Here is a 26,996-nt window from a genome sequence, read left to right on the forward strand (position 1 = left end):
AGGAAATCTCAAGACTCTGACTCATAACTGGTAATAAGGAGACAGATGACCGTTTTTCTTTCACGCACTTTTTTTTCCTTTTTTTGGGGGGGGGGGGGGGGGGCACTCATCTCTAGTGGAAAATTCTGTTTCTGCCATATCCTGGCATTTTATTTTTAAACGTGATATCTTTCTGCAATGGTCAGTAGAAACCGTTTTAAAGAAGTAGAACATTCACACTTCCTTAAAATACAACCTACGGGCTTAAATCCCTGCAGCTGCCAGGAAATTTCAAAGCTTTCATTTACCTACATGTTACTACTTAGAGTATGTCTTTAATTTCTATAAGTTGCTATGAGTCAAAGGCGCATACATGAGTGAATCCAGTCTAAAACACCTTCACCCAAATGGTGCAATTTTAAAATGCCATTTCAGGTTTGCATACATCCCACTCTAGTAACAGTGGAAAGTTTAACCTTTTAGACATGATGCACTGAAAAACGAACATTCTGAATATACTCGAATGATGTCAATAAAACAGACACTCCTACTTGCATAATAACACTCCTGTAGCCTGCATGGATTTTGGATGACTCCTATCTTTGCTGTGTTTTATGTTACCTATACTTTGTTTGGCCCTATGTTTCCTCCGTCACACATGTGAATAAGTGTGCTGTCACTTGATGCGTGACAGGGATTTTTTAACGCTGGACAGCCTTACGGGTGTAATGATGATTCACCTTACATCTGCTGTAAGGCTGGCAAATTTGAAAACCTGTATTCAGTACATGCAACAAGCAGATAAAGCTGACCTTTTAAAATAATAAGAAACTTGACTGCACAGTTAGCCTAGCCTCACCGTTATATATAGGGCAAGCATTGATTACACACAAAGATACACAGTCTGTGGTTCAGCAGCTTGATTGAAGTAAATGTGCCAGGTGTGACCTTTTTTAAGGGACAGTACGCAACGAGCAAAAGATGCAATAGCTTACATATAAAAGTCTTTATAGATATATGTATATATATGCATAAAGATCCTATTAGCTTTATTATAGAAACCTTCAAATCTTACGAGTCAGAACGCACATCATGTGGTCAGAGTATAAGACCTCTATGTGAAAAATAGTCCCCATATCTTCCATTGCTCATGAAGTAAACAAGCATTCCTCTGTGATTCAGTTTACATTGTTGGCCACGTACAGCCCACTTTAATCTTAAGCAGGCCAGACCATTGAAACTGGCTTTTCTAACAGTCTAATTTAGCTACACACTGAATGAAATAAGAAGTGCAATGAAATGCTGCTGCAGGGAATGCAGGAAACCTTTTAGCATGACTCTTTGGGCTTAAATAGTAAGAAATAAAAGTGTAAAATTACGGGAAAGGTTCTGGTAGCACATTGTCCAGAATGATCAGTAATTATAAAAGAAAGTTTGTAAGGTTTTTTATTTTTTATTCTTTGTTCTAAAAAAATAGATATTTCTATGGTATGGAATGAAAAAACAGGAACTTGTTAGTCATTTAAATGTTTATCTAGTTATTTTAGTGCACTATGAGTGGTCATGGGGGAGGCCCTTATCAGCAGGAACTTACAGCTACTTCAAAATCTATGCCCTCCCTCACATTTTCCATTGGGCCAGATTGGAGTGTTCGGCAGGCCGAATCTGGTCCCGGGGCCCTATGTTTGACACCGTCTGCTTTAAAGAAATATTTTTTACCTACTTAAGCACTGATGTTAATAAGTGATAGCTTCCTATGTTTACCTGAGAATAGTCATTAGTGTACATGTTCAGGAAATGTTACGCCCCCATTTAAACTATATTTGAACTTACATGTGACTGGAGGTATTTGTGAGTCGGTATGTTTGTTTAAAATGAAAGCTGTATAAGAAATCTTCAATAGAATCACTTGTAGTAATCTCTACAAAATCAGAAATATGTGTTTCATGTGCTGATGACACCACAAGTATAGACAATAGCATGTCCTCAGGAAAAAAACAGATGAGAAACAGCACACTGTGAGCTACAGCTGTCAGACTGTAAGATACCCAAATGCAGATTTTAATAAAGTTTTAAGCTGACTATTCAAACACAGCTGATGGAAGAAGAAAAAAAGGACTCAGTTTCCCAGACTCATTTGCGGTGTTACATCAGTCAACCAATGAAACTGTCCTGTGGAGACACCTTCCTATTTTGTGGTGTCAAGTTGACTTGAGTGCTGCATGAATTACTCTCACAGTTAAGCCGGAGACTAGAAGGCAACATCTGGAAATGGGTAAGAACGATCTTGATTTTGTACTCAAAAGTAGATGCTGTTTACATGTGTTGCTTTATGAACGTATAGAAACGAGTTAAACACATCATTTTAGGGATGATTTTAGTTCTTCTGAAGTTTTTTATAAAGACACTTTGAAGATTTTTGCAAAAGTAAATTCATGTTCATGACATTCATCTGTGACAGAAGCGACTGTTAGACCCAAAACGTCACAAAGTGTCACAGGAGTTCTCGCTGGCTTTTAAAGTGCCGCAGTTAATCTGTCACAATAATGTGACTCCGATCGATATCTGCTTCAAACAACAAGCGCGTGTTTTATGTGAAACTAAGTAACCTCTGAGAGGCAAAGGAACGTTTTTTAAAAACAATATGTCAAAAATATTTCTCCAACACTCAAAATGGAGAAGTTCAGGGCTACTGAAAGCAGAATTAAAGGTTCAAGCCGCAGCACAGGAAATAAATGATCTCAAAAGAGAAGCATATTGGTTTTGCACACAAATGATATCACTGTGGGTGGAGGGCTTCATGGTATTGAGCTGACAGTTTGTGAAGAATGACATGTCATTCTCAGAATTGCATTTCGTTCCCAACCTTGGTATTTTCTTCTTGTTTGTTTGGCTTTTTTAACATTCATATTATTTCCAGCTACATTCATAAATTCCTATATTTTGCAGTCCTGAACGTGGAAGCACTAAAGTAAAAGTTAAACTGTTGCCAGGCGAAATATCACAAACCACTAACGTTCACGTTAATGCAGGGCAGGCAAATGAATGAAAGTGCCTCAGTGGATTCTCATCTTGCTTGAGATTATCTTGCCAAAATACTGTAGTTCTTGTGTCACAATATCATACAGTGCAGCGTACAAGTGGTTGTGTTCATGAGCAGGAAGTGGTTTTGCAACCTGTGGTTTTATATCACACCCAGTTGACAATATGTTCTACAGATTACTGTTTTTCTTTTTTTCCCCCTGAACTTATCAAACATTATAACTGTTGACCAAATTACAAGAACAGTGATGAAAATCACCTTTAATATTATTTATGAGGGATGCTTTTAAATTTTGATCAGATTGCGCACTTCTACCCAAGATATGTCTTGAATTTAAAAAAAAAAAAATCCAAGGTGGCTCGGGTAAATTCACATACCCAAATGACTCGATTTTTGTTGAGTTTACCGTCTCTGTCTCTTTGAAGCTCAAGAGGACCAGAATGAAACGTCACAACAAATGGCAGCCAGTGACGAAGAGAAGGGGACCGCAAAGCAGGTACTAAACTCTGTCACTGCTGATAAAATGACAAAAAAAAAATGACAGTTGGTCTTCTGGCAGCCGTCTGGGCAATTTCCATCAGTTACAGTTAATCAGTGACTACAGACATGACTACTCAGAATGAGTTATGTGTTGTGTTTTCATTTCCCCTTTTCAGTGGATTTGAGTGGCGATTTTTTGAAGTGCTGATTATGTGCGTACAGTCGTTTCATCTCTATGGTCGATTATGAAATGAGTAAGGAGGAATAAGTGATTCTGCTTTGTTTTCTGAGAGGCCTCGAAAAGGCGCACACACACACGCACACACCTCACACGCCACAATATTTCGTTGCACATAAAGAAACTGCGGGAGCACTGCCACTCACAGCCGCTGTTCTGGTAAGTGAAATGAGAGGAACAATATGAGAAACACAAATTAGCTCATGAAATTTCCAAAGCTGATGTTAGTTGAAAGCATGGTGGTTAATGTGGTGACTTCTGGCCTGACGATAGCATCAATCCAGAACGCCGCTGACAATCATTGTGAGAATTGTGTATCAACACATTGACATCAACATCACCCACACAGTTTTCCAAAAAAAAAAAAAAAGACAGAAAAAAGAGAAAGAAAAGAAAATTCATCTGTGAAAATCAACCGAAAGTTTCACGATGATATTTGTTCTCTGGTCTTGAGTGCGATCTTCAGCGCAGGGGCTTCATTATGTGGCTTACAGTGAAGACATTTCCTGTAGGCGATCATTGATGCGTAAACCTGAAAGTTTTGTGAATCAGATCTAAAATACAATGACTGAAAACAGCCGAGCTGAATTCTGTGCAAGATTCCAATCACCACTTTCTCACATTTTTAGATGAATATCATTGCGCGCGCGCATTCTGCCGCATATTCAATCAAAATCCCCTGATTTGTACAAATGTGGCGAGAAAAGCAGGTCGCCCGGGGTGCTCTTTTAGGTGGTGCAGAAAATATTGCCTATGAGAAAACCTGTAGAAAACAGTGGAAAGTCAGAGCTGTTTGCTGCTGGCTGGGAACAGGAGTGTAAAGCCACTGAACTGTGACTCAGTTGGGCTATCTTGGTTAGAGGCCTGCACCTTCACTATTACTCACTCTAGGGGTTTACTTCTCGGAACCAGGAACCACATAGAGGAACTTGATTCAATATGAAACCGCCTCTAGCTGTTTTGTTGTACAATGAGTGCCACAGAAATAGCAGCTTCTATATGTGGTGATTCAAAGTAAAATATTGACAGCGTCCACTGCGGTATCCCTTGACATCCAATCTACCGAAATTGATCAAATGCAGCTGTGATGTGAGATCTCACATTTAAATAGATGCTGTAAATTCCAAACTCTTTGTTTTGACTACGAGAAGTGACTATATCAGCGTTTGTGATGTATGAACCAGTGTTTACACAGCGTGAGCGACACGGTGGCTGTGAACAACGGAAGACTATCACACCCAAGGGTTCGTTTTTAGCTGCCCTTTTTTTTGTTCTTCTTCTTTTTTTTTTTTACTTCAACAATAGAAATATCATCTGAGCTAAAATTAAGCAACAGTTTCTCTTCTTGAGTCTCAGCTTTTTGAAATCTTTTGAAGCGACGGTTTTAATTCTGCATGCCTTTTCTGTTTCATTTCTGTTTTCTTGCAAACCACAAATAGTGACATTGTGAATTTCCTCTGCTGGACTTCTGAGTAATGTGAACTTGACGCCAAATTTCTTGGTATCTTAAATTCCTCGTTAGTGTCACTGACACTACTTTTGCAGAAACGTATGCGATTTTTGGAGCTCTTGCAAAACAACATATTTATTCACCTACTGACTTGCAACGACTCTTCTCTTCTTGGCTCAAGCTCATTTTACTGAGTGACATTTGTACCAGTGACTGACAGCTCCAGACCAAAAACCCCACAAGTCTGCTGCGTTCTCTCCAGACAGGATGTATAGCGGTTATCTATTGAAAGTAGCGGTAAAACCCTACTCTCTGATTTTGACGTTTCATTTCAACATTTGTGTCTCATGAGACAACTCTGCATGTCGTTTTTCCCATTTCTCTCACAGTACCTTCAGCTGTAAAACAGTGGACTGTGACACATTTACAAAGCATACTAATGTAGTCCTTTCATGCATCTGTTTCCTCTTACTGTAGGCTTCTCCTGCTGTTATTGAGATTCACGACTCTACAACTGAATGTGAAGATGAAGGAAGGGCCAGTGTGGTGCAGATGGAGGAGAAGGCATTTGTCTCAAGTTTGCACTCTTTTATGAAGGAGAAAGGTACACCCATTGAAAGGATTCCTCACCTGGGCTTTAAACAAAGTGAGTTTACTCTATTATTGCTTTTATATAAACACATTAGTAAAATGAAATTAGAAAAAGAAGTAGATTATTCATGTGTGTGTGTCTCCCCCCCACTCTCAGTTAATCTCTGGAAGATCTACAAAGCTGTTGATAAACTTGGAGGCTATGATTCAGTAAGTACTTTATTTAGCTTATGTAACAGATGCAAAAAAAAGGCTTCACTGCTGGCGGGCTTTTAAGTGGAAATGAGCTGTAGGTTTAGGTGCTAGAGATGCAGACAGCGGTGCTGTCAACACATCGCTCCCCATGCTCTGTTTTCTTTGATGTTGACACTGTGGCATAAGTTGTGAGAGTGAAACTCATAATGAAATGGAACTAGATCGAGGCTCGTGTTGACCACCGTTGCTTTGTCCCAGGTTGTAAATACACCAATATGAGCCACCTACGTTAGCACAGGTTTAAAATTGAAAGTGTAATTTCAATACCGAAAACCAGCAGACATGGCATTTAAAGGGTAAGCAACCACTGCCCTTCCTCAAAAACATTTTTACAAATAGATCTATAAGTAAATATTTTAGGGTCCAAGCACCTGAGGTACAAAAATGAATAAATTAATTCACACAAGCGCAGTCTGCTAGGTGTTAGTCCAGGTCTAGTCTCTGACTTGGACCTTTTAATCACACTGTTGCTGCCTTGGTATGTTACACAGAACTAATACAGGGGTGGACAATTAACTTTTCCAAGGGGCTCCATGATAAACTGGGACTTCCGTGGAGGGCCACACCCTCACCGGAGTCCTATTTTTAGCCTGCCCTTTCAAAGAATTAATATCGAGCAGAACTGACTCCACCTTATTGGTGAATTTCCTTGTTTCTCAGTTTCTAATGTACCCCCTTGGGAAAATGAATTGCCTGTGCACTAACAAGTGGCAGTGCACCCATACCTGCAAGCATGTTGTTAACTGTCAATCCTCTTGCCCAATTCTGATTTTAATTTTGTCTCCAAAAATAAATAAATACAAAATTGAGGATTTGTGGTTTGAATGGACCAGTAGGTGGTTACATCCATCTTTTATATACAGTCTATGGTTTCATGATAGAAACAGCATAAGATTAGGATACCAGATACTGCCATCCTAGTGGGAACTGTTTAAATAGTGTAATGATTTTTAACTGTTGTACACGTTCATTTTTGTCAACAGGTGACAGCACGACGCCTTTGGAAGAAAGTCTACGATGAGCTGGGAGGAAGCCCCGGTAGCACCAGTGCAGCTACTTGCACTCGCAGACATTATGAGAGGTGAGGATGACTCTGTTTCTCAAGAACCTTTTTTGGTTCAAACACTATAAGATCAGCTGAGACTCAATTTAAACTGTGCTGCTTATGTGACAGGCTGGTGCTTCCCTTTGAGAGGCATATAAAAGGAGAGGAAGACAAACCCCTGCCTCCAAGCAAACCACGAAAGCCATACAAGAGAAATTTGGATGGCAAGATGACTAAGGCAGAAGGGAAGAGGAAAAGAACTCATTCAGATAGAGACATTGATTCAGAGGTAACAAATTATAACTCTGACAAAACACCTAAAAGAGAAGTGTTTGTTTATATTGTGTTCTAAAATCCCTCCTCCTCTATGTCTTTCAGTTACTCACCCAGAGAAGTCCAGAATCTTCCTGTCAAAGTGAAGCAGTAATTCATCCTCACTCTGCTCTCTGGGCTGACAGACACCACACTGAGCCAAACAGAGCCACCAATAATGTCTGCCCTTCTGTTTACCTTCTCCCTGCATCCAACTCGTGGATTGCTCAGTTATCGACTGCAGCCGGAGAGGTCATCTCTCCTCTGGAGAAAAAAAAGAGAATGGCTCAGGCTAGCCTCAATTTGCCGCCCAGTTCTCAGAGCGAGGATAAAGAAAGGCCCTCCGTCATCCACTGTTCCCAGTCTCCAGCCAGGGCTTCTTCCAGCAGAAACTGCAACTCCTCTGATGGCTCCCCACTCCCTTTATCCTCCTCCTCTTCCCGCAGCCCCTCCCCTTACTCTGTTTCATCAGAGGAAGGTCCAGCAGGAGGTGAAGATAAAACTGCATCAAGCTCAGAAATGTCCCAATACGCTTCTGTCAAAAATCCATCGGGCCGCAGTGACGATAGCAAGACTGTTAGTAAGACACACAAAGAACCTAAAGGACAGAATAAGGATGTTTCTCAAATCGTCTCTGACTCGATTAAAAACCAAGTTAAAGACTGGAAGTCCTACAAAGGAGCAAGCAAACATTACCTTTATCCTTTCCAGCTACCCACCACATACTCTGTGAAACCTGGCTTTTCTCCAACATCTACCTCTAGCTTCACCAGAGTTATTCCAAAATCTGGCAATGTTCTACGACCCACTCCAGTTCGGCCAAGTACCAAAGGCCAAACGGGTAGGTTGCTTCAGCAGGACGACTCTCTGACTTGTGCAAAGAGGATGTCTCTGTGGCCCTGTCAGACAGAGAAGAGAGAGAAATCCAGGACAATGCAACAGAAAGTTTCTCCCGCTCAGCAGAGCCTGTCCTATTCCGCCGCCAGCATGCCGTTGCCGTGTGTCCTGTCAGGCTACGAGAAAACAGCCAGAGACTCCAGGCTCCAACCTCCCCTGCCCCCTTCATTTATCCCCAGCAGAATGAGACTACCTCCCTCTCAGCTAATGTATCGCAATGTACCAATGGGTCCACCTCCCTCTGCTCTCATCGGGTCTGCTTTTTACTCCTACCCCTACCCCATTCCGCTGTTAAATCCCCAAACTGCATATGCCATTCCTGCCATCAGTCCCATTTACCCTCAAAAGTTGTGACAAAATCACAATGATAATCACAAAACAAGACAGTGGGTTGTTGCCCAGTTGAGTATTGTTGAGGCCTCCTGACATGTTTTAAACATTAAATATTTTCAAGTTATTCCAGTTGAGTGACTGTATGGATCCTGGGGATTAACACCGAGCAGTGACAGCTGCAAATATTTATAGGAGCCAGTGAATCATGTTGAAGACTTGCTGTCCAAGTGCACCTGAAAGGTGCACTACTTAAAAAAAAAATTACAATATGCAATATTTCTTTAGCTGCTACACTAGGATCAAATAATGTAATCTGTCTAATATAAATTTTGGAAAAACAGATTAAGGTCAGTTATTTTCAGTTTTAATTTCTTTAGATTTTATCTAGTAAATTTTAATGATATGTTGCTATGATTATTAAAATGAATTTTATATTCAATTCAGGTCAAAATGAATGTGATATTAAGGTTATCGTCAATTGCACAGTTTCAGTATTTTGTTTTTGGAAACAAAAAACTGTCTAATGTTCCCTGATGTACTGTAGTTATGTCTGAAGATTATTATTATTTTGAATGAATGTTGGTCAGTGTTTGATATAAAAAAATATCTATATTGTTCTCATGTTATTCAAGTGTATTTAAACGAAAGACTAAAACAGCCAACAAATAAAGAGAAAACATGAAAACATATTTGTTCTTTTTGTTCAGTTCAATCACAGCACTGTAAGATTGTGAAAGATGAAAGCTTTAGCACTAGGCTCTCTCCTCCGCCTTCTTGATATGATGTTCTTCTGCTTTCCTGCCCGCTGTATCTTCGGCGATGCTGTTAGCTCTTTTTTGTAGCGTCCTGATGACACACAGTTTGTGCTCCAGGGGGTGATGGCAGTCAAACCTTAATTAGAAAAAGTTGCATTTCCTGAGAAAATGCAGTGTGAATGCCTTGTAGTGGAATCTGCTGAAAACAGCTGAAAAAGCAGAAGTTTCAGCTGAAAAGAAGTAAAAAAGCAAAAATTGCCACAGGTCAGATTTGAACCTGTGCCAACTGCTCTCAAAGCAGCTGCTCATCTCACTGAGCAGAAGAGGCTGAGATTTGTGTTTATAAGAGGTGAAAAGCTGAAAATTCTGCTGAAAAGAGGTGAACTTTTTGAACTTTCTGCTGAAAATAGATGAAGAAACTGAAAATTCTGCTGAAAAGTTGTGCTCAAAACAGGTGAAAAAACTTTTTGCTGAAAAGACATGAAAATGCTGAAATGGATATTAGAAAATTTGCTGAAATCATAAAAACATTGCAGATATGTAATAAATTGGCAGAAAATTGTAGTGTGGTCCATTCATTTTAATGGGCCAAAAAATGGCACAAAAAGTTTAATATTTCAAAAAGTATAGCAGTTATGAGCACCAAAAGATATAGCACACATCTGCAGAAGGAGCAGAACAGTTTAAAGTTCGAATGGTGAAAATCAGTTGAAAACTGAGGGAGGAGTTAAGCGGCAAAGAAACGGAGCAAGTAGAATAATAAAGGATCAAAGAATAAAGAGAAACAGGATCACAATATTTTACGTTACCCATCAACTTTTAAATGTCCCCCATTACTAATGGAAATCTCAAAGTCTAAGAAGGCGGTCTTTCTTCATAACCTCCATGGTGATCTTGATGTGTTTCTCCACCGAGTTATTGTGATCAGTGAATTGTGGTACGTCCTGAGGTTTGATTTTCAACCAGGTGTCATCCACATACCTGTACCAACGACTTGGGGGTGTTCCAGGGTAGGATAACAGAGCCCCGTTTTCCACTTCTTCCATGTACAAGTTGGTCACAGTGGGTGAAACTGGGGAACCTATGGCACACCCATGTTTCTGCTTGTAGTACTGACACTTGTATTTGAAATAGGTGGAATGAAGACACAGTTCCACAAACAAACACACTTGGTCGGTGCTGAGAGTGGTCCTGCTGCTGAGGTTGGGGTCATCCTGTAATCTCTTATGAACTACCTTCACTGCTTCAGTGACTGGAACACAAGTGAAGAGAAACGTAACATCATATGAGACCATTGTTTCATCTGCCTCCATTATGACATCTCTAAGCTTCTCAACAAAATTCAAAGTGTTCTGGATATAGTGTTTAGAGCTGCCTATTAACGGGTTGAGGATCAAAGCCAGAAACTCTGAGTTGATCATGCAGACAATTGGTCTTAAAGGTACACCCTGTTTTTGTATCTTCGGTAAACCATACAGACTTGGTGTAGCTTCCCCTGGGTGTAGCCTGTGGTATGAGGTCTGGTCAGCAGCATTGTCTTAATCTAAGTGCTTGACACATTCTATGACCCTTTTCCTGTAACCACTACCTGTGTCTCGATTCAGAGCCTCATAAGTATTTTTGTCAGTGAGCAGTGACAAATTCTTCTCAATATAGTTTTTCTGTTATTTGTGTTTGCTGATGTGCATTAAGGAAACTGCAGCTGTCTGAGGCATGTGGTGAGAGCTGCAACCTTGCAGGTCTGATGTAGTCCAGATAAGTTCAGAGGATGCTGATAGCGTGCAACACTGAACATCACTATGGTGGCCGCAGTGCAGGCAAAAAATATGAAAGAACTATGAAGCAAGTGCAATGAGGAGTGATGAGAAGGAGCAAATAGGACAAATGAGATACTGCAGTAAGGTTGTCTGAAAGAGCTGCAACGAGGGAAGCAGATGATCTCTGAATTCACACGAATGAAACTGCAGGCTAAGAGCCCAGATAACGTGTAGATCTAGCTCCCAGTTTGGATTTGTGAGACAGAAACCATCTCTACTTTTAAGATTAGCTTTAAAACCTTTGATAAAGTATATAGTTAGGGCTGGATCAGGTGACACTGAACCCTCCCTTAGTTAAACTTCAATAGGCCCAAGCTGCTGGGGGACTTCCCATGATGCAATGAGCATTTCTTCTTAATTCAACTCTATTCACACTCTGTGTGTTTATATGCTGCTTTGTATTTAATCATTAGTTATTTTTAATCTCCGGCTCTTTTCCGCAGAGTGTCGTTTTTGCTTCCTCCCTCCCCACTCATCCACGACCACTCATGGCACAGCCTCCCTGAGCCTGGTTCTGCCAGGGGTTTCTTCCCATTAAAAGGGAGCCGCTTCCTCATAATGATTAATCTGATTGTTGAAGTTTATTTTTATTGGTTTTAGAGTCTTTACTTTACAACACAAAGCACCTTTACTGTTTACTGGCAATTAAATTTTATCAAATTCAATGACATGCTGATTTAGGAAATCAAATTGACTTCTACGGCATCAGTTATGTCTTTGTGTGTTTGTAATAATCACAATCTTTTGGTATTTCTTGAGTGAATATGCAGTACCCTGTCCTGTCACTGTCTTTTATACAGTGTCTATTATATTATGTCTATTAGTGGTATGGGAAGCATTTCTATGAGGGTTTTTCTAGATCATAAGTAATGCTTGTGTTATATATTTGATAGTATTAGCAGTAATTATCTGTAAATATATAAAATATATAATAAATATATATATAAAGATATCTCTCGCAATATAAGCACAATAACATAACTACTAATTATGATCCGTGAAAACACAATAGAAATGCTTCTCCCACCACTTTCTACCACTCTAGCATTACTTACAACAATCTTCAGCAACATGCAATATTTTGAGTGTATTGCTTGTATTCACAGCACGTGCTATGTAGAGAAGATTCCCTCAGTGATGCATTTCAGGAAAAACCGGGCTCATTGAACTTTTAAAGTTTGCGCTCCTGTAGCAGAAAATCCTCAACATCCCCGATCAATATTCTTCCTGAATGTCTAGAAACGAATTTACTGTCTTTTATTGAATGCTCCGTCCAATTATTAATAAAAACTATACTAAGCCTACGAGAAGGCTTGCCTGACAAGCTAAACTCGGGGAAACGAGCACAATGTAAATCTCGCGAGAAGAATCCCAGTGGCGCGAATAAACAACGAGTTTTTCCGCTAACTTGTGGCTGCTGTGACAGTAGTAGTCGCATTAGTACATTTTTTCTCATATTATTCAGTTTTAATTGCTCTATTTTTATTATTAATTTATTTTTAATTCAACAGATATTCTGCGTTTTGGTGAAATTTTGTATTTTTACTGAAAACCATGTCGGACGCTTTGTCTGACGACGGCAGCGACTTCAACCAGGATGACACCCAGGAGGATGTTATGACCCCGGCCGAGCTGATCGCTAAACTGGAAGAAGTAGGCCAGATTATTCCCCTGACGTGCAGACTCTTCACCTCTATTAGATATTCAGCACCGTCTTCACTGTTGTGTCCGTGTGTGTCGCCCACAGGCTTGGCTAAATGAGAAGTTCTCACCGGAGTTGCTGGAGAACAAATCAGAGGTGGTGGAGTGTGTGATGGAGCAGCTGACTCATATGGTAAACTACCCGGGGAATACCTCCTGCTGTGGGTTTCTAATGTTCAGTGGCATGCATGGTTATAGTTGAGTTTCTGAATTGCAAAACAGCAACTGAAACGCGAAGGACTGCAACCTATGACAATGTGCATGACTGATTCAAATGCAGCAGAGGGAAAACTATATTCAGTACTGTGCAAAAGTCTCGAGCCACCTCTCACTTTTTTATGTTTTTTATGTTATGTAGTGAAATTGATGCAGAATGTAAGGCAAAAGCAAAGTTAGTACAAGTCTAATGAGCTTGAAAGTCCATATTCCGTATGACCACCTTTATGTTATACACAGCCTGAACTCTCTTGGGCAAGCTTTCTTGTAATTTCTTTAAGTAATCTTTAGGAATTGTTCTCCAGACTTCTTAAAGGACATTAAAAGCTCTTTGATGTCGGCTGCCTTTTGTTCTGTTCTCTGTCAAGATGATCCCACACTGCTTCAATAATGTCGAGGCCAATCCATGACTGATAGTGTTCCGCTGTGTGGGTTTTTTTTGTTTTTGTTTTTTATGTTTGGGGTTTTTTTTTTTGTTGTTGTTGTTGTTTTTCCCATCCAGGTATGCTTTTACTGCATTGGCAGTGTGTTAGGGATCATTGCCATGCTTAAAAATGACTTGTTTGGAAAAAAAAACTTGTCTAGTTTGCACAATTTTATTTAATGGCACACATGCTGAGATATACCAAGCTGATTCTCAGTGAGAATCATCTTGTTGGTGTAGAAATATAATTTCATACCTGTAAAATGTTTTTTTTCTTTGGCATTTTTAATAGATTCAACTAAAGGAGTGAAAAGAAAGAATGTGTTTTTTGCTACAGGCTCCCAATAGCAAAGTGCCTAAAGTAGCACGTTAAAATAGCTTCTTTGTTAAGTTGTCTGTTGTTTTTGCAGACGCGTTACTGGCTTTTCCTTCGAATTCGGTGCCTTTTCGTGTTCGGATGATTCGTAGGTCAGTGTTAAGTGGCTTAACAAACAAAAATAGGTGCATTCCACCTCTTCTAAACTGTGAATTTTTTTTTAACCCATAAGAAGCAAAAGATTGTAGAAAAAGACCCATTACAATTCACTAGAGCTCAAAATGCCACTTTATACACACAAATTAATTTATTTTTCAGTGTGAGTTTAAAGAAAGTAATTTCCTCTTCAGTGGGTCAAAAAACATCAAATGTTCAAAATATAGAAGTTGAATTCAGGAATATCTGAGATTTCTTCTTTTTGTTCGTTTACTTGAATTATTACAAAAATGTTTTAATTTCTTCTGTCACCTGACAGATCAGCACTTCATTGCTGGTTTTCTTACTATTTAGTTTCATTAGTATGGATAAATTGATCTATAGGAAGCCCTGCAATTGATATCAAGACTTTGATGGTAATGTCAAATGTGTAATGTGGTGGTTTCAAAATAAAATCTCAAACAATTCAGGGCAATGTGGTTTGCTCTGTGACAAACTACTAACTAAAGCTGCTGCCTGTCAGTAGGACCTTGATTACATTACTATACATCCAGATGTGGAGAGTCATTCATTTCAGATGATTAGGATGGTATTAACACTGATATTCAAACATATCCCAGGGCTGTTGCTTTTCTGGTCATTCTGAGTAGCCCTGAATAAAAGGACCCTTTAATTTCTGACAGTTTTGTCACCAACAGGAGTCCAACTTGCAGCGGGTGAAGAAAGGCGATGCAAAGGCCAGCATCCATCGTATGGAAATAGACAGGATCCGCTACGTTCTCAGCAGCTACCTGCGCTCTCGTCTGCAGAAGGTCGGTTGGGTCGGCGCCACAAAACTGAGTTTTCGCTAAGTTGGTGACATCTGCCTGACCTTTTGTGCTGTTCATGTCTAGATTGAAAAGTATTTCCCACATGTCTTGGAGAGAGAGAAGTCTCGGGGTGAGGGCGAGCCATCTCTGCTGTCGCCTGAGGAGTTTGCTTTTGCCAAAGAGTGAGTGTACTGGAATAAAGTCGTTTAAATCGCTGCGGTTCTTGCAACACTTGGGAATTTTTTTTAAATCACATGCCAACACATCTGGCTTGCAGGTATTATGCCAACACAGAAAGCTACCTGAAGGCTGTAGCACTGAAGCGCATGCCAGCCAATGTACAGACTATGGATATGCTCAAAGCAGGTAAGGTGTCGTTCTGTGTCTAAAATGGTGATACTATTAGCCCATGCAGACAAATGGTGACATTTGCTGTGACATTTTTACTGACCATTGCACTGGATTCACCACTGTGTATCCTAATGTTAGTGCCTGAGCCCTGCCTGGACTCCTTTGTGTTTCTGCGAGTGAAAGAGAGACAGGAAAACATCCTGGTAGAGCCTGAAACGGAGGATCAGAGGTTTGTTTGCCAATATTTCTCTGGATGTGCTATTATTTAGGCATCCAGTAGGTGACAGTGTTGCCTTCTTGCATTCGCTAACCTTTTTCTGTATAGATACTAAACTGATAAAATCTCCACTGTGTCTCTTCTATCAGAGAGTATGTCGTGGATCTCGAAGAGGGCTCTCAACACCTAATGCGTTATCGAACTATAGCTCCACTTGTGTCAAGTGGAGCTGTGCAGTTGATATGAATGCAAAGGTCAGTACCAGTGAGCCTTGACTGAGGCATCTTTGTCATTAACTCAATACTGCCCTCACACCCTCTTCTACAGGCATCTAAAAATTCATTTCTGCAGCTCTTACATAAGCCATGGCTTTGCGGTGACATCTGGATTTATTTTTAGTGCTTACTTTTTTCTCTTTCCCTTTTTTCCCTTCTTGAGTGTTCATTGTCTCTTGGCAACAGATAATAAAAAACAGCATTGAAATTTTAAAGCACCATGATGTGTTTACAACAAATTTTAGTTGCCATCTCTAAACTAAACTACTGTTAACAGTCAAGGGCAATTAATAGTGGTCTTTTATATGTTGCAGGTTGCTTGTTACTTTGGATCCAGGAGACATTCCTGAAATAAAGACTGCACAGAGATCACATCAGGAAGCATGCCCTTCATCTTCATCTTTCATCCAGAATAAGGACTGACTTTTGGGATGTAAATATAGAGATGTTTGCAGCACCATGGGACCAGAATTTAATTCTGTGGGGGCGGGGGACACACAATCGAGGTCACTGCCAGCGGAAACTAAAAGCTGTGGATGAACCCTGTTTACTAAACTAGGTTTTTTGCAGCGCTGAGTTTGTATTTTTGGATCTTTTTAATCATGCCATGACATATGCTTTGTTGTGTAGTACGTTGGTGTGCGTGTGACTGATAAAGACAGCTCTGTCTAATCTGTTTATTCATTACTCTTCATGTTGCTTCATCCAAATGATTCATGTTATTGGATGATTTCTCAGCTGCTCCATAACCGGATGCATCAGATGACCCGACGGTGAAATTTCATCAGTTCACTTGGCATCATAATGCCTTCCATCCTGTGCTCATGCTACATGTGCATGCCTCTTTGCAAGATCAGGGTTTGTTTGCTGTGATTTAAGGACATTCACACTTGAATTAACATGCTTTAATGTCATTGATTATCCTGTTAATGCTCACGTAGCTGTTGTACATCGTGACATTACTCTTTTTCACATGTTGAAAGTTTCCTTTTTGACTTTGCTTTAAACTTTAACCTAAAAGATGTTATGAGAACATTGTTATGTAAGTGTTTCAGCGCGAGCAATCAGTGCTTATTGTTTGCCTTCACATAAATTCACCAGTAATTAGAACTAATAAGGGATTGAAAGAGTGGGCTTAGACAGTCGTCTTGATTACTCTCTGTTGCTAACTCTTAAACTGCATTCATAGAAGACCTGGAGAAGAAATGTTACTTGATGTTCTGATTATCACACTGCTGTCATATAGTGTGGGCCTTGACCTGGTAAAACCAGGAACAAATCAAGTTGATTTAGATGTCTGATAGCATACAGTGTGGGGAACGGGCCTGCTATTATTCCTATTAAAATGTTGGAAAATAAAGTAAATATTCCCTCAGGCATCGAAGATAGTTTGAAATGTGAGTTGGAGAAAAAAATAAAATGATTGTGAAAAAAAATTGCATTTATTAAACACTACACCATTTTTTTAGGCTTTGTAAAATCTTGACATTTGTAACAGTTTTTATCATTTCACACTAATTGTAAAGTCATAAAAATGTCTTGTAGTTTGGTGGCAACAGTCTCAGTAAAGATAGGTCTTCCATGTGTGGATATGTATGGAACTTGATATACTCGCATACGCACATGGACTGATTCCTGAATAGCTTCTTCGGCTAAGTGACCAGCCTGCTGAGAGTTGTTTGTAATCCGGCCCTCCTCAGGTTTGCACATGCTGATGGACTGTGGGGCAGTGATTCCTTTAGAGCAGGCGCTAGATAGCAAAGGTTTGGAGCCATGCCCAGGCCTCTGTGGGATCTGTGTCCACTAACAGGTGTGAGAATAAAGGGCAGGATAACCTGGATAGTTTCCATAATGCAGAGTGGAATTACACAAAGAAGACTTTGATGTACGTAACGCAGATCGTCAACACTGGACAATGAATGTGCAAGGTGACGATACAAATATTTAACTTCACATGGTTAACATTTAGGTGTGTTCATATGTTTCTTTCCCATAATTAAATTATTTATTTATGCAAAGTAATGGCAACCTATGAAAACATAAAACTTACTGAAATGCAGTACCACAGGGAGACATAAAGAGAAAAATAGTCACAAGCTGATTGGTCAGGACAGCGAAGAGGGTGGAGTTTACAATATGACATCTAAACTGAGGTGATACAAATGTGTTGTGCCAGATTCTCCTGTGGGGAACAACTGACAACACAACTGCAACACGCTACTCATGGGAGATTGTAAGTACATTTTTAAATGTCAGAATTACACACAAAGATTGTTGCATGTTGTCACACACCAATCTTTGTGTGCAACTTTTTTTTCTTTTTTAAATACAGATTTTCTTGTAATTGTGACAGATTTTTTTCTTTTTTCCAGAACTCCAAACATTGAGGACAATATTCCCATCACTCAGCATAGGAATACCAGCATGGAGATGTCCAGTACATCGTAAGCAGACACAACACACACACAAACTGTGCAGATTAGCTTGCACAACTTCTTTAGGGGTTAAATTAAAATTACCATAATATTTTTTATCAGATCCCTTTCACGTTGTGATGCCTTCCTTAAAAGCCCTGCATAAACATGTAATGACACAACTGCGATATATACAAAGATATATTCACATTTCCAGTCAGTACTGAGGTCCACGTGTGTTTCTTGTTAGTGTCCTGCCAGTGGTTGGCTTTGGGTCGATGGCTCGGACAGCCGGACTGCTGGAGATTGCTGTCAGGCTGTGCTTAAACCAGCGTAAACAACTGTGTCCTCATGTCTGGGTTCCCATCCTGAAACCCCAGCGATCCTGCATCCGTCCTCCAGCTTCAGAGCACTTATCCTCTGACATCTTGAGCCAAGTCTTTCCGCCCCATCCTTCCTCACCTTTCCTCGATGACTTGGACGACGGCGATGATGATGTGTTGTTCCCAATCAAGAGCAAACGTGTTGTTTTTGCCGACTCGCGGGGATTGTCTCTAACAGCCGTGCGAGTGTTTTCCGACAAAGAAGAGCAGTCTGACCTCGACCTGCTGCCATCACTGCAGTCTCTGGGCAGCATGACAGAGGATGGCTACAGCTGCACAGTCAGCACCTGCTGCCCAGGAACACAGCTCAAACTGGGCTTCCCGCAGCCATCTGCAAATTTCCAGGCCTTTCGTGCCAAGCTGGCAGAGAGCATGGTCATCTTGGAGAACTGCAGTATCAGCGAGAAGGCCCTCCGGGGTACCGTAAGGGTTAAGAATGTCAGCTACCAGAAGGATGTGCATGTGCGCATCACCTTTGACTCGTGGCAGAGCTACAGAGACGTGCCCTGCACGTACCTGCAGAAACGCTTCGGAGGACCTCAGACGGACATCTTTGAATTTGACATTACTATTCCTAAAGTGCTAGATGCCAAAAGGAAGATTGAGTTCTGTTTAAGTTATTTGCCAGGAGGGCACAGCGAGCCTTTTTGGGACAATAACGATGGACAGAATTACAGCATTACAGTGAGCGTGAACTCACATCTGTGCCATGGGAAGAATCTAAGTGAAAGGTCATGACTCACTAAACCTAGAAGTGATCCTGTTTTTTTCCCACCTTCGTGTATACTGTATCAGTCCTGGGTGAAGGTTTCGTGTACATTTTTGTGTTTTTCTGTGAAATGTTACTTCTTTTATTTTTGATCATGTTTATACTGCTTAGTAACAGTTCTATATTTTAAAAATGTCTTTAAAACAGATCAGTTTTGGTGTCAGTTCCTTTCACGTTAAGCATCACACACTGTGTCCTGCATTTTGGCCCGTCACCACAGGATGAATTATTGTTGTGCGACAGGGAGGGGATCCCTTTCACTTTAGGCATTTCTGGGATTCCCATATAGGTCAGAGATTACTGGGCAGGGACAAACAGGAGGCCAATAGCAGAAGCCGCTAATCTTAGCACAGCTGCCAAAGAGCGACTGCAGGGAGCTTTGAGAGCTTCCTCATTACCTTTCTCTTATGTTCAAACACTGAACCTCCTCCTAATGGCTTTTACTGTTACAAAGTATCCTACTGTTCTGCAGTATGACAATTTCTTAGTCATAACCTTACATTTAAAGTGAAGCAGGAAAGTATTCAGTGAGGATGCTGGAAACTAACGTTCATGTTTCAGTGTAGTATAAGTGATTAGACTTCATTTTGTAGGAGAAACATGGCAGTGTATGTTGTTTGAGAGGTGATCACAATAAACTGAAATAATCTCCACAGGAAAAAAAAGAAGAAGTTTACATGCCGTCACACCAGCTTTGACTTGTCACAGCAAAGAAAGAGCAGGAGGACTGATGATGGCTGAGTAAGCTATGAAAGTGAGCAAGTGTCCATATTAGAAAAACGTCATCTTGACTATTATTTCCCTACTGCAACAAGTCAAAATGTCAGTTGTGAAAAAAACACATCAAAGGGAAAATGGGCAAAAACAAAAAGAACATCACCATGATGATGCCAGAAAAAACAGTCTTCTTAAGCCTGCTGTGTTTTCAGTGCATTTTTTTTTGTCATGGATGCATCTTCATTGTATTTCCAGCTGTGATTAGGATGGAGTAATGCTATACACACTTTTATAAGTCTTCTAGTTTAAATACACTATCTGGTCCAGGCAGGAGGGAGGAGGGAAAGCAGCACGAGTGCACCCTGAGAGGTGACTCTTTCCACAGTGTTCTGACCTACACATGATGGGCTCAACCATCTTTTTGCATCACAGCGTCTGTCTTGGCTGCAGACTTGCACACTTCAAGTTCTGCGCCAGCGCTTCCCTCAGCGTCCCACGCTGATGTTGCACACTTTGCAGCTCGGGTCTTTCTTGGCATTGGCGGTGGTCAGACTCATAAGCTGGTGCCCGCTGATTTGCTCCACGCCGCCCTGATCCAAGTGAACCGGCTCGGTGAACAGCACCTCGAGGATGACGTCGCTGGCGTGGCAGTACAAGGGCTCCTCCCCGGGTCTCTGAGAGGCAGTGTAAGTCAAAAAGGGGTTGGAAGCCAAGTCCAGCATAGGGAGGCGGGTGCGGCAGAAGGCATCTCCCTCTGAGCCAACAGGGGCAAGCACCAGCACCACATAGTGGTAGGCCGTGTACATGCAGTAGAAGTCTGCAAAATACAGGCAGATGTTGGGGTTCAGCAGGTGTCCAGCCGGGATCTGAAACCGCAGGGGTCCGTACGGGGAGTCTTTGGGAGGGAGCCCTGTATCAAACTCTGTGTTGCAGCTGAAGAAGACTCCATGCAGTTTGCCGCTGATGGGTGAGCCGTGACTCCCACTGGTGTCTTTGAGGGCTGGACGCATCAGACCTCCACACTCCTTTCTAATTCCATACATTAAAAAAGGAAAATGAGTTATTGCACTCCGTTCATATGGGAATGTATAATAAAGAGAAAAAGTGAAGTGCCTACCTGACATAATCAAAGTAGTCTGGGTGCTGGTTGCGATAAAAGACAGAGAATTTCAGCAGCCTCCCCGCTGAGCCCTTGGCCTTGTCGAGAAGCTGCTGTAGGTGCTCCATTGCGTAGTCTGCAAAGTTTAAGTTTTGAAGCTGTGAAACTACTTGAAGTCTACACTACTTTCAAAGGTTAATGACTATCTGGTGCTGAGACAGAATTGTGGGTTGTTGTCTTGCCATTTTTGTGCGCTGCACTTTTTTGTTCCTCTCTTGTATCACTTTGGTCAGATCTCTGATATGTGACTGCATGCATAATCACTGTTATTTTAGTCACAACACACGAGTGCATGTCTTACCCCCAGTGCAAAACTCCACCACCTGGCTCCACTCTGAGACCAAGTAATCACCATCTGGCTGTCGGACAGCAGTTTGAACAGCAACACAATATTCTGTCCGCGGGCTGAGGAACCAGTGTCCCCTCACTGCCATGGGGAGAGGCACGGCTTTGGCCACCAGCTTGGTCGGCACGTCCTGCAGGATGAAGCAGGAAGCAGGTGACACCAGGGTACAGGATGCAAGCCTTTAACGGTCTGCCGCATGCATCATTTACATTTCAAAGCCGATGCAGATGCAATTGTTAGTCAAGCATTTCCTTCCATAAACTTTGCCTTTATTAGTGTGAGATTCCATTTTTAAGCCCCAGCTGCTGTAACTAGGATACATCTAATCAAAACAGCAGCTTCGTTTTGACCAAGGCCTCTAAGCAGCACAGCTAATTACTACAGGCTCAGAGGTCCATATATCCATAGCAACATCTCTGATGCAAGTTTGTTTGTGCCTCTTCGTGTATCAGAGAGAAATCATATCCTCCATCTAAGAAGAGCTCGCTCAGCCTGCCTTGATTTCACAAAAGCACTTTTTAGTTTGTGAATGCGTGCTGCAATAATATGCCATAATTACAGTCGGCATTTTGCATCTGCGGAGATAGCAACTGTTTCTTTTCATTATCATTATTTCAGGCTACAGGCATGCCATCAGTATAACTATTAAAAAGAACACGAGAAAAAAAGGGAAGAAAATTTAAAAAATGATTGGAAGGAAAAAATACGTTTTGAAATGTATAAATAGAGAATAAGGCTTGTGGTGGCTTTGGATGTGTGGAGCAGGCAAGAGGGAATGCATAGCTGTTGAAGTCTTTGGAGTTAGTAGGGTTTCATCATTAAGTTTAAGTTTAATTATGCCACAGTTTATTTTTAATGTCTGAGTAATAGCTCATAGTGCTGGCGGGGGCACAGAAGTGACCCTATGTGATAATGACTTCTCTAAAAGCCATCTGGGGTCAAACGTGCTGGAAGTGCTGGTAGAAGTTCATCATCATTTGGGGCTGCTTTGTTACCACAGTGCCTGTCAGCTTGCAGACACTGAGGGAAAAAATATTAATTTGAAAGCGGACCAAGAAAATTTCCATTTGAATTTCAGGACAGAAGTCAATATGAGAGCGGACTTAACAAGATGATGATCAACAGCAAGTTAATGAACCACAGAAAAGCTGCAGGTTTCAGAATGGCCAAATCATGACTTTAGCCCACTTGAGATGTGACTGTGACCTGAATAGAAGATGCACAATCATGAAATCTCAGAGTCCACAAAGGCCTCACAAGCAGCTACAGGAAATGAGCGATGAAGTTTTCGCTGGTAAAGGAGATAAAACAAGTTCATGAAGTGAAGAGTTCACAACTTTTTCCGCCTTGCACTGTAAGATGTGACTCAGCACTTCAGGTACAGATATGAACTGCTGTTGTGTTGAGTCATGTTATGTTTGTCTTTAATTGGGACGTCAGTGCTGAATGAAAATCAGACCGGGCTGTATGAGTAACATAGAGGTTCTGGTAACCACAAAGGAGTTCACCAGCTTCTGTGGAACTGCACACTGCATGAGTATTTCTAAAATTCATCCAAGTCAGCAATCTATCTTGCTCACACTGAAAAGTCTGCATAGCTGGAATAATGTTTAGATTAACTTAAAGTGGAACTAAGTTCAACAGGAGTTCCCGCCGTTCTGTGGGTCTGAGCCGCTATCATGGCTCAGAGCAAATGAGGATATGTCTTATATATCTAATATGACCCAGAGAGAGCAGATGGAAAGTAGCTGGTAGCTACACATCTCTTCCCTATGCTCAAGATTAATAGACTCTGACCAACATTAAAGATAAAACTAAAAAAAGATTTGTTGTCACATTATATCTGCGTTTCATGAAATCTTTTAAATTAATGAATTTAACCATGCACACGGGAAGGAATTAACATGAAAATACGTCTCCATGCTGCAGCTGAATTTGTCAGGTTTTGTCCACTTTCAAAAAAATATATAATAAAAGAAACAATGTGCAAGTGAGTCACTGGCCCGAAGCTGTTGACTGCACACATTTTCCTTTTCGCTTGTATTGGAAGTGACTGAAAGGGCACAACCACAGTTTTCTGTGTTCCGAGTAACAACGTGTAAGGCAGTCATCTGCTCAGCAAAGCAGACTTCGATGAAAATCAAATGATTTCCTGCCTCGTTCGTGCTGCCCGCTGTTAATTAGGAAATGACGCACAGTAAACGGATGATGAAAACGAGCACTGTGACCGGTGTGAATCTGGAGCATGAGTCTAGATGACACCAATACGGAGCAGGCTGCCTTCGGGGAGAAGGTGGGGGAAAGGTATGTGAGGTCATGCTGGAATTACAGAATGATCAGACCCTGTGTTTGAAGCGGTTGGGGTCCCTGTTGGCCTTGCGGCTTAAGTCGATGAAGAAGTGTGTGGCTCTGGCCGTGTCCTCGGGGGTCATATCCCACATGATCCGGAAGGAGTCGCAGGTCACCTCACAAATCTGGATATTACAGGGGGTCGAAAGGGGAGCATCCATGTCTGTAATCTGCCATTAGAATTAGAGATAAAAGCACTGAGTTAGATTGTAATAAGGGGATGTAATACTGGTGCCCCAGATAGGGGTGGGGGTGGGGGTGGGGGATATCTGCTAAGAGATTAAACCGTGCCACTGTACAACAGTTCAAAATAAAACACCTCAGCTGAATGAAATTAACCTTTCATTTAGAGATCTGTGTCCAAGCTCTTTCTTCACTGCCCCCCCCCACCCTTAACTGACATTTCCCATCATTGCACAACTCGATACGCTCCCAGCTGAGTGACTGGCCCCTGTTCCCCCCCTCCTGCATTTCATAATCCACTTACAGCAGTCTCTCAGCAACCACACGTCTCGCTGCCTCCCTCAATCTTCTCCTGTAATTCGCAAGGAAGGGGTCACAAACAAAAACCTTTCCGCACCCGTCAGCAGGCATCCAAACGTAAAAGGGAAAACTTTCTAAACATTTCTGTCTCCTTGCTGATATCTGCTCCTTTTCAAAACTGCAAGCGACGCGACTCCTTTCAGCTCAAGGAAAGCAGGGAGGTTTAAGCATCTGTAGCAGGTGATGTATGATCATATTTCCTGAGCTGCCCATCAGCAGTTCGATCTAGGCTGCTGCACATAGCCTTGAGTGTCAGGCTGGGAGCAATCTGTTGGCCAGCCTGTGTTTGTCCCATTAACTGTCACCTACCCTCCTCTTAAATGATGGTAACTCTCTTCAGTGTGTCCACAGTGCTCCTGTTTATCCCAGCTTGCTTGCAGTTTTCATCAGTCTAGTGTTACTGCAATAGTCTCCTCCACAGCTACAGTATATTTACTGATCTCTTGCAGTATTTTCAACACCAAAAGCAGCATTTTGCATATTTCTCTTATTAGCCCTGGCACAGTGAGCACGTGGCAAATATGTGTTCAAAAATAACTCCCCCCGTTGTGCTCCCTGTGATCCTACAAATTGCCTGGTTTAGAGTCATTGTCTGATTGCCGGGTCTGCTAAGGTGCGCCCCACCCGTCAGTGTGATGGACAGGCTGCGGTAGCTCATTAAAACCTGTGAACTGTGAAATTTGTGCGATGGCTCGTTCACACGGGCAACCGGGGCAGGGAGCCGCACCGTGCACGTGCAGTTCCACGCGTCTGTTTTCCAGCTGCTGTTCTCTTTTCTTGCCATAGTGTGCCTTTTTTTTTCAGAGATAGAAACTGGGGCAACAGAAGATTCTCTCAGGACAAGTCATCAAAGCTCCCCGTGCGTCTGCATATGCTCCACTTTTGGATGGCAGAGATGTGAACACAGTTCAAATTCAGGTTGTTATACCATTCACACAATTACATTTCTCTCACTTAGAAAAAAACACACCAGTGTGAGCCAATTATCTCCACCACATTACCAGCTTTAACAGACAGCTGCTCCACATAAGGCAATGTGGTCTAACTAATAATTATTATGAGTACACATCATAACTCATAATTCATCTAGAAGTGCATAATTAGGCTACAGTTCACATCTCTGGCTGAAGTACATAACACACACACAGATGTTGTGCTGTAATCATGCATATGGAGCAGGGCATAGAAAGCAGCTCTCTGGTTCAAAGCTACGTTTCTTCTTCTTCTTCTTTGAGGAGAATAGTTTAAAAGACATTTACATAGCTAGGCGAGAGGGGAGGAAAAGGCGCAACCTTCTCGCTTTAGTTCTTAAACTGGGATGCTGAAAAGGCAGTCGCCGGGTATGAAAATGGAAATATTATCTCTTCGTTAAAGTAGTTTGAAGCGATGCACAGTTGGCACTGACATTTACCAGAATGACGCCCAATCTCTTTACACGAATCAGTCAGGGCTGCCATGTGAAATGTCCTCGCAGTCGCACGCAAAATGTCATTGGTGGGATTTAATAAATACCCAAAGTTGGCAGGGGGGAAAAATGCATGTTGACACCAAGAGAATAACAATCTGTAAATAAAACTCCAGCATCTGCTGCATTCATCTGACTTCATGTCAAATATATTTGGAGAAAACACACACACACACACACACACACACACACACACACACACACACACACACACACACACACACACACACACACACACCCAGGATAAGATAATTTGATGTCAACAACTTGTAAATAGACTCGTTTAATAAATTGATTCATTTTCTGGGACTCAGAATAATGTAATGTGAAGAATAATGTAAAAAAATTCCTTACTTGTATGAGGCTCAAATTTGAGATGGTAGAAGGTCGTCTTATTTCGCTTTCTAATTGCCTGCTATCGTTCAGCCGATGATAGATCCTCCAGGAAAACTGATTAGGAGGTGAAACGAACACACAGCCTCCTCTCTTCCTCTTTCTCCGTCTGTTTCTCTCTCTCTGTGTCACACAAACACTCTAACCCCCCACCTCCCACTTCCTGCCTCCCTCTCTCCCCCCCCCCTCCCAATCTCATTTTTCGCTCTGGGCGCTGCACGATGATAACTTGACTCCTCTGCACCCATAAAGGATGAATTAAAAGCTGAAAGAAGGAAAGGGGGGATAAAAAAAAGAGAAGATTTTTCCAGTTGCAGTGTGACCGCAGCGAGACACTCAGTGTACCTCGGCAGCATCGGAGCTCTCGCCAGCCAACCGTGCACAGCACATCACATCACTCGCTTGTAAATCTGCCCCGAAGCACAAAATCCAAATATACTCTAATCTGAACACTGAACTGCCAACATAAATGTCACCTCTCAGATATGGAGAAAGTCTGGGCTCTGGGAGTCTGAAGGTAGAAAGAATAACTGCTTTTTGCGCACTCAACTTGCCACACATTATTCTAAACAAATTACACTGTGAGTGGTGGCCCATAAAATTACACAGAGTCCTGTCAAGACCTCAAAAAACATACATGTGCCAACTGTCATGCCATATGGACCAACTCCACAGGGCATCTCCTTCTAGCCTATTCGGAGGTGGGGGATGCCACTATCTAAGTCCTGAGTAATCAGATTTCCACTTGCATTCATTTTCTGTGGGATGTTTTTGTTGTTTTTTTTGTGCTTGTTCGAC

The 26,996-nt window shown here is 41.5% G+C and overlaps 4 protein-coding genes across 5 annotated transcripts; 3 read left to right on the forward strand and 1 right to left on the reverse strand.

Moving 5' to 3' along the window:
- The first annotated feature begins 2,205 nt into the window (after window positions 1-2,205).
- Window positions 2,206-9,276, forward strand: LOC146656867 (uncharacterized). The gene is made up of 7 exons (XM_085426865.1): window positions 2,206-2,254; window positions 3,448-3,518; window positions 5,668-5,836; window positions 5,939-5,991; window positions 7,020-7,117; window positions 7,211-7,370; window positions 7,460-9,276. The coding sequence occupies exons 1-7, from the start codon at window positions 2,251-2,253 to the stop codon at window positions 8,642-8,644; spliced, it is 1,740 nt and encodes a 579-aa protein (XP_085282991.1). The 5' UTR covers window positions 2,206-2,250; the 3' UTR covers window positions 8,645-9,276.
- Window positions 9,277-12,572: 3,296 nt separating this feature from the next.
- LOC146656868 (DNA replication complex GINS protein SLD5-like) lies at window positions 12,573-16,992 on the forward strand. Its single transcript, XM_085424656.1, has 8 exons — window positions 12,573-12,848; window positions 12,943-13,029; window positions 14,707-14,820; window positions 14,902-14,999; window positions 15,095-15,183; window positions 15,307-15,397; window positions 15,535-15,639; window positions 15,975-16,992. The coding sequence occupies exons 1-7, from the start codon at window positions 12,750-12,752 to the stop codon at window positions 15,629-15,631; spliced, it is 675 nt and encodes a 224-aa protein (XP_085280782.1). The 5' UTR covers window positions 12,573-12,749; the 3' UTR covers window positions 15,632-15,639; window positions 15,975-16,992.
- A 444-nt stretch (window positions 16,993-17,436) lies between these two features.
- LOC146656869 (protein phosphatase 1 regulatory subunit 3C-like) lies at window positions 17,437-20,159 on the forward strand. 2 transcript variants are annotated; one of them, XM_085424654.1, is made up of 3 exons: window positions 17,437-17,893; window positions 18,033-18,104; window positions 18,325-20,159. In XM_085424654.1, exons 1-3 carry the CDS (start codon window positions 17,823-17,825, stop codon window positions 19,193-19,195), a joined length of 1,014 nt encoding a protein of 337 aa, XP_085280780.1. In that variant the 5' UTR covers window positions 17,437-17,822; the 3' UTR covers window positions 19,196-20,159. The 2 variants fall into 2 exon arrangements, with proteins under 2 accessions (XP_085280780.1, XP_085280779.1); XM_085424653.1 differs by having other exon boundaries at window positions 17,844-18,104.
- Window positions 20,160-20,169: 10 nt separating this feature from the next.
- Window positions 20,170-26,289, reverse strand: LOC146656870 (phytanoyl-CoA hydroxylase-interacting protein-like). The gene is made up of 5 exons (XM_085424655.1): window positions 26,160-26,289; window positions 23,791-23,967; window positions 21,404-21,578; window positions 21,061-21,178; window positions 20,170-20,972 (listed from the first exon to the last, which is right to left on the reverse strand). Exons 2-5 carry the CDS (start codon window positions 23,956-23,958, stop codon window positions 20,429-20,431), a joined length of 1,005 nt encoding a protein of 334 aa, XP_085280781.1. The 5' UTR covers window positions 23,959-23,967; window positions 26,160-26,289; the 3' UTR covers window positions 20,170-20,428.
- Window positions 26,290-26,996: the final 707 nt, after the last annotated feature.

This window comes from Rhamphochromis longiceps, linkage group LG12, assembly GCF_057381845.1.
Source record: "Rhamphochromis longiceps isolate RC_006_pf linkage group LG12, R_longiceps_female_GT1.1, whole genome shotgun sequence".
Classification (NCBI taxonomy): domain Eukaryota; kingdom Metazoa; phylum Chordata; class Actinopteri; order Cichliformes; family Cichlidae; genus Rhamphochromis; species Rhamphochromis longiceps.

What these genes read in the sequence shown, in the direction of transcription:
- LOC146656867 (XM_085426865.1), top strand. An exon ending in TCACCTGGGCTTTAAACAAA is followed by an intron (nt 5,837 to 5,938) that starts GTGAGTTTACTC and finishes CCCCACTCTCAG; the next exon opens with TTAATCTCTGGAAGATCTAC. An exon ending in ATAGAGACATTGATTCAGAG is followed by an intron (nt 7,371 to 7,459) that starts GTAACAAATTAT and finishes TATGTCTTTCAG; the next exon opens with TTACTCACCCAGAGAAGTCC.
- LOC146656868 (XM_085424656.1), top strand. Translation starts at nt 12,750, where the DNA reads ATGTCGGACGCTTTGTCTGACGACGGCAGCGACTTCAACCAGGATGAC. An exon ending in TGATCGCTAAACTGGAAGAA is followed by an intron (nt 12,849 to 12,942) that starts GTAGGCCAGATT and finishes TGTCGCCCACAG; the next exon opens with GCTTGGCTAAATGAGAAGTT. An exon ending in GAGTTTGCTTTTGCCAAAGA is followed by an intron (nt 15,000 to 15,094) that starts GTGAGTGTACTG and finishes TCTGGCTTGCAG; the next exon opens with GTATTATGCCAACACAGAAA.
- LOC146656869 (XM_085424653.1), top strand. Translation starts at nt 17,884, where the DNA reads ATGGGAGATTGTAAGTACATTTTTAAATGTCAGAATTACACACAAAGA. An exon ending in ATGGAGATGTCCAGTACATC is followed by an intron (nt 18,105 to 18,324) that starts GTAAGCAGACAC and finishes GTTTCTTGTTAG; the next exon opens with TGTCCTGCCAGTGGTTGGCT.
- LOC146656870 (XM_085424655.1), bottom strand. Translation starts at nt 23,958, where the DNA reads ATGGATGCTCCCCTTTCGACCCCCTGTAATATCCAGATTTGTGAGGTG. An exon ending in GGTGGAGTTTTGCACTGGGG is followed by an intron (nt 21,179 to 21,403) that starts GTAAGACATGCA and finishes TAAACTTTGCAG; the next exon opens with ACTACGCAATGGAGCACCTA. An exon ending in GACTACTTTGATTATGTCAG is followed by an intron (nt 20,973 to 21,060) that starts GTAGGCACTTCA and finishes GTATGGAATTAG; the next exon opens with AAAGGAGTGTGGAGGTCTGA.